Source organism: Limulus polyphemus, unplaced genomic scaffold, assembly GCF_000517525.1.
Source record: "Limulus polyphemus unplaced genomic scaffold, Limulus_polyphemus-2.1.2 Scaffold412, whole genome shotgun sequence".
Taxonomy (NCBI): Eukaryota; Metazoa; Arthropoda; class Merostomata; order Xiphosura; family Limulidae; genus Limulus; species Limulus polyphemus.
The window spans coordinates 445,120-455,358 of record NW_013666022.1 but is presented as its reverse complement, the minus strand read 5'-3'; the positions used below and the strand labels follow the sequence as shown (position 1 = coordinate 455,358).

General features: G+C 28.7%; 1 protein-coding gene across 1 annotated transcript in view; it reads right to left on the bottom strand.

The window, feature by feature from the left end:
• The window catches only part of LOC106458068 (cortactin-binding protein 2-like), a 119,925-nt gene that overhangs the window by 15,220 nt on the left and 94,466 nt on the right, over positions 1-10,239 (bottom strand). Inside the window, exons 18-20 of the mRNA XM_022384202.1 lie at positions 9,635-9,772; positions 6,851-6,914; positions 3,068-3,358 (exon numbers count right to left, since the gene is read on the bottom strand). Coding sequence (XP_022239910.1) covers positions 3,068-3,358; positions 6,851-6,914; positions 9,635-9,772 — 493 coding nt within the window. The remainder of the gene's footprint in view (positions 1-3,067; positions 3,359-6,850; positions 6,915-9,634; positions 9,773-10,239) is intronic.

The following is a 10,239-nucleotide window of genomic DNA, read 5'->3' as shown; positions in this document are numbered from 1 at the left end:
ACAATACTTATAAAGATAATTTTAAGCGTGAAAACTGTCCATTATTTTGATGTCATGATATGTAAAATTAAAAATTATTTTACGGTGATAATCTTGTTTTCTTGTGCCCAATAATGCATAATTTCATTTGATAAACACGTTTAGATTGAATGGTAATTTATAATCAGTCACATGAGCGTCGAATCTGAATCACTTGAAAAAACACGGGGGTGCTTAACTTTTTTCCAGGTGTATATGTACAAAATTTAACGTAAATTACTTACTATACATTCATCATTACTGAGACAAACCATAATTTTTATAGCCTTCAATCTTGTTTGGTTACAGAGCCATCAAATAGAAAATTAGACCCCTCCTGCCACACCCATTTGTCACATCTTGTCTTTCAGGATTTGTTAATAGTTCTCTCTTAGTTTTAATACTATATTATGTATAACCAATAGCAGGCCAAGGTTTTCATCCATCAAATGATGTATTACATTACATTGTTTTCTGAACAAAGAATTATCATGTTCTCTGTAACTACAAGCTTCGTTCCCATGGGAAAGATAAGAACTAGCTTGGATGAACTGTAACGGGTCTTGTCGCATAGTTAGAAAGCCAGAAAAATTGTAATAGTTAGGGGAAGTTGTCTGCTTTTTGCATGTTATTATTCTATGTTTTTTGGTGCAATATTTAATTAAATAAAAATTATTTAGTGCATTACTACATTTAGTATAAAAAAGATAGGGTCAAGTGTCATCGACAATTGACAGCAAAAGAAAAGAAAGAAAAAAAAAAGAAGATCCAGTTAAGTACTTTATTTATTATTATGAAAGTAGCTAAAATGCAAAAATAGGGATCTCTTTAGGTTAGTTAAGGTTATATTAGGTAAAATAAATAATAATATAATAAAAATGTTTCACAAGGCATGCATACAAGCAACTTGGAGTAACTCGTGGGCAATGTAATTCAATAGTGTAACATGAGCTGCACGTTCCTCCAAATAATTTACAACTTATAATGAATAGTAGTAGTTAGACATGGTTCAAAGAATAAAATTTAAGTATAAATAGATGTATACTGTAACAAGTTTAAAGCTACTTAGGATACGTGAATGTAGTTTCATGTTACAATTTGAAGTCATTCTAGAATAAAAAAAGGGTAATTTAGATTTATTAACTTTTTTTTTTGGTAGTTACAAGGTCAGTCATATTTGACTGACGTTGTATAGAATTAGGGTAGAGAAAATAACATATAAAATATAAAGTTTCACTGAAAACAAACATTTGAAATATATTTAGGAGGTTTTAGAGATTATGCAAGTGAAATTTGAGATTTTTGAGATGAAGTATTTTAAATTTTAACATAAAAATCACTTTGCACACAGACTAGTAAAAAAAAATACTTGATATATTCACGGACAAATTTCTTTTAGTTTACTAAAAAACACTTCACTAAAAAGTATGTTTTTTTTGTATATGAAACACTTATAATGTTTATTAAAAGTCTGCCATATTTTGTGAAGATATACTTACCATATTAAATGTTAGTAGTATCAAAACTATAGACTTTAAACAAGTACAAAGAGGTCACATGGTCGGTCAATTTGACAGAGTCCATGTTGAGAGAGTTAATGACAACTGCATTATTAACATAGGAATGTTTACTTACATATTTGATTGTTTGCTTTTTATGGTGAAAATGACAGTATTGATTTCTCAATCTCAGCATGCTCAAATCATTTACTTTTTACAGCAGAAAAAGAAGTGATTTAACAGCCAGTCAGAAAATTATTTCATTTTTGAATCAACATTGATAAACTGATACAATTAAATTATAAGTTGTAAATCACTCAGGGAACATGCAGCTCACGTTACACTATTGAATTACATTATTCACGAGATGCTAGCCTGTGTGCCTTATGAACCATTTCAATTATATTATTATTATTATTACTTATTTATTACTTATCTGTATTTTTAGATTTTAGTCAGTTTTATAATAATAAATAAAGAATAAATATGAAAAACAAGAAATAAAAAGTATTTACCCAGTCTTCTTTTTTCTTGCCCTCAACCGATGAGGACAGATAAGCTTGATTTTTTATAGTAGTTATAGTAATGCACTTAATCATTTTTATTTAATTAAATAATGCACCAAAAAATATAGAATAATAACATTAAAAAAAGTAGACAAATTTCCCCTAACTCTCAAAATTTTTCTGGCTTTCTAACTATGCAAGAAGAGCTGTTACTAATTCATCCAAGCTAGTCATTAACTTTCCCACAGAAATGGATCTTGTACTTTGAGTGAAAGTGACGATATTCTGTTCAGAATACAAGGTTATACAATAAGCCATTTGACAGATGAAAACCTTGACTTTCTACTGGTTATAAGTAATATATAATCAAATGTAAAAGAGAACTATCAACAAATTCTGAAAGAGAGCATGTGACAGGAGGGGTCTGATTTTCTATTCGATAGCTCTGTAACCAAACAACATTGAAGACTATAAAAAATATGGTTTGTCTGAGCAATAACTATTTTATAGAGAATAATTTACGTTTAATTTAGTGATTTTTCAAGGGGTGGTAAATAAAATAGGGACGATGACATGCTAAGAGAAAATGTGTCACACTAGTGGAAATTCAGGATTTTTTTAAATATTGCCTTGTAGAATTAAGAACTTAAAACTTGCATACTATTAAAATATGGATTATTAGCTAAGATTTTATGCTATTCCAATTGGTATAAGATAAATAAAAAGTGGTTTAATAAAGTTTTGTGTCATCTATAGTAAATGGTACCTGGTGTGATAGGGTTAATAACTAACCTTAAAAGCAATCCCAATAAGAATCTTAACTGCAGTATTACTAGTGTGTGAATGTGGCAATCTTACCTGCTGGTAAAGTGCAGATGGGCTGTCTTATAAACAAGGTAGTTTCTACCTCAGTATTGCCTTAAGAAAACAGATGATAAACTAAGGAATTAACATAACTGTTGTAGAGCTAGATAATAAATTTCTACTCATTGTCAGCCTCAAAAAAAAAAAAAAATGTAACTCCAAGACGAAACACAATCTTACTTGGCAACTGTTGTTGGCTGTGAGCCAGTCAGTGGACATGATGTGAATAAAAAGGGGCCAAACTTCAATTCAGCAAGTCCAACCTTTGCTAGAAACGAGTTCAGTTGATTCCAGACAGCTATAACCCACAATGCTGCCCTCTGTTGACCAGAAGAGATTTTGGATGCATGAGACTGGAACTGGTGGTGTATAAGTTGTCTCCTCAAGTTTCGATCAACAAGAGAGCAAAATGTTCCTTTTCCATCAAGGAGATTGACAAATTTAAAAAACCCTTCTTTTTCTCCAGTTAAACTGCCAAAAAAGAATAAAGAAGTTGATAAATTGTTTTTTTTAAATGTAAAAAATATCATTAAATAAATGAAATATTACCAATTCTTATTCTTTCAAACTGACAGGATTATGAAATTATGTTTGTCCACTCTTTATTATAGAAACAATACTTTCCAAGCAGGAAATTGCTCAAAATTCAACTCTTCTGGGAACATACTGCAAATATTACCACCACTAATTAAATTTCTTCATGATATTCTCTGTCTACTAAATGATGCTAATCACATAAAAAGAACTACAAGCATGATAAAGATTAAATTAAGTACAACTGTACCTTCTGATCATTATACAAGTCTTTTAAAGTTCTTATTTGGTGATTACCAGATAACTTTAATCACCTACTGGAAAAATGAAAAAGAAAGACTAAATAATGAACTTTTAAACCATGGACAGTGAATAAATATCCTGAAAAAAAATATTTTCAGAGTGCACTGAATTTTAACTAAAATCAGTTTGATTCTTATACTAGGTTTTATCAAAGGCATCACTAACAATTAATTTTAAAGTTGAAGCAATTTTTAAAACCCTTTCTGCACATGCTACTGAATTACATTCAAAATTTATTTAAATGACTTTACTATCAATGTATTTTAATAAAATTATTATTATCAAGTATGTTATAATTCACAGTTTTATATTATCTCAGTTTTTATTCCTTTATTTCGGTTTATTGTCACTTGATGACCTGAACTTCAGAGCTGATATACAAAAAACAAGTGTGTGTAATGTAGACATGTTCTTGCAGATGTTCAAAGTACAATTATACAGCTTGTTTATGAATAACTGAGTCAAATTCCAAGAACGTGCGCCTGAGGAAAACATCGTAAAAATTCTTTCATTTCAAGATAAGCCATGCCCACTTCTAAAGTAGAATCTGTGTTGCTAAGTGACAGTTAAGTTGAACGGAATGCTTATAACCAATAGAAACAACAGGTTTCTCATTGAAATTTTGCCGAATTAACAGTAAATGTAGACCTATATATCCATTTACAAATGAGACAAAATAAAGTTTAGTCCATTGTTGAGAGTGGGATCCCTAGTACTTAGCTATGTTTTCCTCACCTTATAAATATTAGTTTGGTAGACAGTTAGATTGCATTTTGGTTTTACTTTTATATTTTAATCAATTATGTATTATTATTGTTTTAAAATTCATACTTGAAAGTTTTAATGATTTTCAAAATTTATTCAATGCTTTGGCTTGATCAACAAGCATTCGCTAAAGTTAGCGAGTGCAGCCACCGTTCTTTTGGGGACTAAACCATCTCTGGCAATATTAAGGTTATGTTGCCCACGGGCACCTGTTGATGTATGTCGACATAAATAATCAAAGATAAAAAGAAAACGAAAGGAAAACAAAACATTGAAAATAAACTAAGTGAAAATGTAAAGATGTGAAATTATGCATATGACCCAAAGAAGATATTTTAAGATTATTTAATGAAGAATTAAAAGGAATGTATATATTTCCATTTCTTAATTTCTAACATTTCATTACACTGTATATTGATGATAATAGCTAGAGTTAGTGATGTTATAGAGAAAATAGCTTATAAAATATAAACATTTACCTTAAAAAACTTTTGATAATCATTAAGGAGGTTCTAGTGATTATGAAAGTGAAATATGAAAACTGTAAGACAGAAAAACAGTATTTTTATAATTAACATGAAAATCACCTTCCAGGTGAACTATTCAGAGTGCAAGTAACTACATTAAATAAAAAAATTTTTGGTAGAAATAATAGAAAAAATCAAAATTAAATATTTTATTTTTCTCAAACTACATACTTTTATGAAAGTTCTTGTCAAGTTTTAAATAATTTTATCCACTAGTTTTATTATTGGAAAGAAATTTAATGACAGTTACGTAACATGTTCAAGTCTGAAGCACATCATTGTTATCAGGTTAAAGACAACTTTTACAATTCATTGGGATAGCTGAAAATTGATATGAATCCTGTATAGCATTTTTGGTAATGAGTAATTAAATTTTAAGTTTTATAACATATTCAAAGAAAACAAAACTGGATAACAAAAACAGCAGAAGTTAAAATTGAAAAGTTACTTGATACATTAAAAATGTGTTCATTCTTTAAGAAATATTCATATTACAATTAGACGTGCTTATGCTCTCAATTAGGCTATTGTGGGGTTTGAAAACACTAAGATTACTGTAGGATTGTTAATTCTCAATCAGAGAAGAACATTAAAATTTACATTAGGTATTGGTCAAGATGATTAACTATACAAGTTCCTGCTGACATGAACTCAAGGTAAAGTTGCTCAGTCTGGGACAAAACTTATGGTTAAGGATGAAAGTGCATAAAGTTGAAATAATTCACTGCTAGCAAATTGTGTAATTATAATGTTAAATTTACCAGGGAATGTTATGTCATTACGCATGGAAATTCAGTACACTTAAGCTCATGGTTTTATGCATAAAGTGTTTACCAGTGATATTAAGTTAAACAATGCATGAAAAATAACTTGCAAAGTTATATTATTCTTTATTTCTCACTAGAAAGAATCTTTGCTAAAATGGCAGAATGAAGCATTTTTTACCATATATGTATAAAGTAGTTGGAAAAGTGAAATATTTTACCCTTTCTCAACTTAGAAAATAATAAATTTATTTAAATACACAAGTTTTCGTTCAGGTGTTCTGTTTTTAGCAGACTTTTTTACGAAAATTCCTAAACCTGCATTAATCTTTGCCCTTAGTTAGGGTTAAATACCACAGTGGTTGTTCAATGGAGTTTATATTTTCTTAGCCATGTTTCTGTTTCATTACTTCCCTGGGGTGTGATTCACACCCAACAGAATAAATGGTGTAAAGATTTGCACAAGTTTATAGTGGAAATGGTTGTTGATAATGTAGATAATTATGGAATAATGAACTATGGCTATTGTTTGACTAAATATTGTTACAGACACACATTGTAAAGTGCAGATAATTTTATACTTTCCAACTCTCTGTTTCAACAGTCAGACTGGTCAAAGTAGTTAAGAAGCCAACCAGTAATAGTAATAACCCAGCATACTTTAATGTTTGCACATAAGAAATAATTTTTTTAATTTTTTTTATTTATACATGTTTGAGTCTTCATCCTCTCGCTGTCATGTTTAATTCATTCTTTAAAAAAACATTTCCTGAATCTCCTGTTTATTGCAAAACTTGATATTTGCCTGTTTGACATCAGTGAACCTGAATACTAAATGTTTACTTATAATACAAATTGCTAGAAAGCATTGTAAGCAAATACTTATAAAAATTGTTTACTGGTAAGGCAGACTTTATCAAATATGTAAAACTAGATTAGCTGCTCTAATTGAGTGCAAGTTCGAAAATGGTCAAACTGTTTATTATAAAGATGTACTTTTATTTACAATTAACTTTCCTTTTTTCTTTTACATGATAAAAATTAAACATAGAACTGAAATATAAACATACCTCAGGCAGCTACTTGTCACAAAAAAATGCAGTTGCTTTTTTTCTGTGACTTCATTATGTTTACCTACGAATTATAGAGTTCTTTATTAAAATTCCACATAAAATCATGTGCATGATATGCCAAAAACATGGGATGACCCAGTTACAGTATATTATATGAATAAATGAAAAAAAAAATATTATAAAAAAGAAAAAAAGAGGCTTATAAACAAAACTGAAAAAACAAACTAGCAATTCTGCTAATAAATTAAGTACCATAATTCTTTCAAAATAAAAGATTATACAATTAACTCTAAAATTACCAACAAGGAGACATTATATATCAATATTGTAATCAGTTTCATGACATAAGTGTACCATTTCATTATTTAAAAAGTTTAAAATCTCTTAAAAATATGTAAGAGCTGATACTCTTTGTAGAAGCTATGTGGATATAACATACAGAGCATAGTTAAAAATGTACATCTGCTTGATATTTTTGCTAATAAATGGGAAATGAAAGAAATACATATGAAAATCTTTTCTTGAAGTTCTTTGTCGTAATCTTGTATTTTGGAAATTTTTTCATAAAAAGTTTTTTATTATTATGTGCAGGGTATTTCTTTTATAGTTTGAATTACATGAATGTTTATCTAACTGGAAATATGTTTGTTTGTAATTAAGCACAAAGCTACACAATAGGCTATCTGGGCTCCGCCCACCAAGGTATCGAAACCCAGATTCTAGCATTGTAAGTCTGCAGACATACCACTGTGCTGCTGAGGGGCCTGGAAATATGACACATGCTCTTGTTGAAAAAGAAAAAAAAATTTATGCTCTTGGAAAAACATCCATTAAAAATGCATTAATCAAAATCCAAGACCTACTATAATAATTGTTTTGGCTAACCTACAGTAGCACATTGACACACAAAAATATAAATGTACAATAACATCTAATCAAAAAATAATTATATTTTCAACTATAAATATCCAGTTTAACAAAGTAACTTACATGCATAAACATCTTTCTTATCAATCCAGTGATGTTTAACCCTTTCGCAACAGGTGGATGTATTTTGCAGCACCTCGTAACTACCATAGTGGTATACATACTATAACTCTGAAAGTACTTACTGTATCTTCACAAAATTTGGCAAGCTTTCAGTAAACTTTTAAGTATTTTGAATTAAGTATTTTTACTAAAACTTTGTTTAATTATACTTTCTTTCATCTGAAAATTTTCAAATTTCATTTGCATAACCCCTTAAATCTCCTAAATAAGTATCAAATGTTTTTTCTTCAGAAGAACTTTATATTTCATAAATTTTTCTTTAAAAAAGAAATTGAAATAAATCTAAATTTCCCTTGTTTTCTTTCTGGAATGACTTCAAATTTTATCATGAAACTTGATTTGTTTATCCTAAATAGATTAAATATTGTAACAGTATACATCTGCTTATACTTAAATTTTATTGTTTATTGCTCTTTGAACCATGTCTAAACTAATATTCCCCTCATAAAATTTTAAATTACTTGGAGAACATGCAGCTCCTGTTACCCTATCAAATTATGTATGCATGGGCTACTAGCCAGATGTTCACAAGCATACCCTGTGAAATAATTTTATTCTTATTATTCTTTATTTTAGCTAATCTAACCTAAAAAGTTTCTAATTTTTACATTTTAATTACTTTTATAATAACAAATAAATAATACACATAAAAAATAAGAATTAAAGTACTCACCTGGGTTGTCTTCTTTTTGCTGTCAACTGTCAATCACACTTAACACTACTATTTATTTTTTTATACTAATGGTAATACTGCAATAAATAATTTTTCACTTAATTAAATAATGCTCCAAAGAACAGAGAATAATAACATGCCAAAAGCAGAATATGTCCCATAACTATCACAATTATTCTAACTATGCAACAAGAACCTTTAGAAATTCAACAAAGCTCATCAATGTCTTTCCCATGAAAATCAAGCTTTAATTGGAAGTGAAACTGATAATTATCTGTCCAGAAAACAATGTAATATAATACATCGCTTGATAGATTAAAACTCTGGCTTTCTATTGGTTAAAAATAATATTAAACTTTAGAGAGAATTACTGGGAATTTGTGAGAGAGAGGATGTGGCAGGTGGACCAGGCAGGAGTGGTCTCATTTTCTAGTTTATGGCTCTGCAATCGAATAAGATTGGAGTTTAGAAAAATTATGTTTTGCTTGAACAATAACTATATTATGATGAGTAATTTATGTTGAATTCCAAACTTCTCAGAGGCATGGTAAACAAGTTAAAGAAGAGGGAAGATGCAAACAACAAACATCACAGTTCTCGTACTAGGGGAGAGCGAGTTTTTCAAATATTTCCGTATAAAAACTAAGAACTTAAAACTTAATTAATATTAAAATTTAATTTATTAACTATGCCAAATTTATTCGTATATATATATGTTAAAGTAGTTTAATTAAATTTTGAATGTAACTCTATGAAAGGTTGTGGCATGCACACTTTGATCTAACTGATGCAAAAGGGTTAACAGAAGTATTTGTTGTTCTTAAGTATTTTTTTCCTTTGCTGAATTGTAACTATAATTCTAGAACAATGCCTCTAAAAGTTTTGTATTACAAAAACAAAACTATAATAGAGCTTCATATTTTTTCATACACAAAAAAATATTCAATTTGTACATTTTGGAAACGTGTTTTTAAAAGAAATTTAAATAAATGTTAAAGTGAATTAAAGTTTTTAAAATTCTTCCAATTATTTTACAATAAAGACTTAACTCTTCATACCTGCATTTAGAATACTTGAAACCATTTCTTCTAGGTTTTTAATTCCTTTTCTCCCCTCAGAATTCACAAGAAAGTTATCCAGTATGACAATGCAGTGGCAACTAGTTAATCTTGTGACCAATAAATCATTAAGTTTACCTGAAATAGAGAACACAAATTATCTAATTTTGAAGAAGATACACTCTCAAACTAAACAATGTAGATAAAGAAAACTTTATAAACTTCAAAGCTGTTACTTTAATTTCTAATTATTATTCTAACTTATGATAGAAGCACTAAGGCAGACTCCATCATATCTGCCAGTAAAATTTACTATTGTTGACATTGTCACCTTTCTGATTTCTGTCTATATATATATATATATATATATATGTGTGTGTGTGTGTGTGTGTGTGTGTGTGTGTTTATGATGACTACTGACATTGTAAGAAGTGTTGGCATACATAAATATACTATTTATTCCCAAATAAATTAAAAATTAAATTTTTCAGTCACATTCACCTGAATTGATATATTTATAATTTAATTAATATCTAGTAGATCAATTTTAGATTGTGGGATTTTCGCCCACTCTTGCTTCAAAACTTCGAGTAGATCGCTCTTCG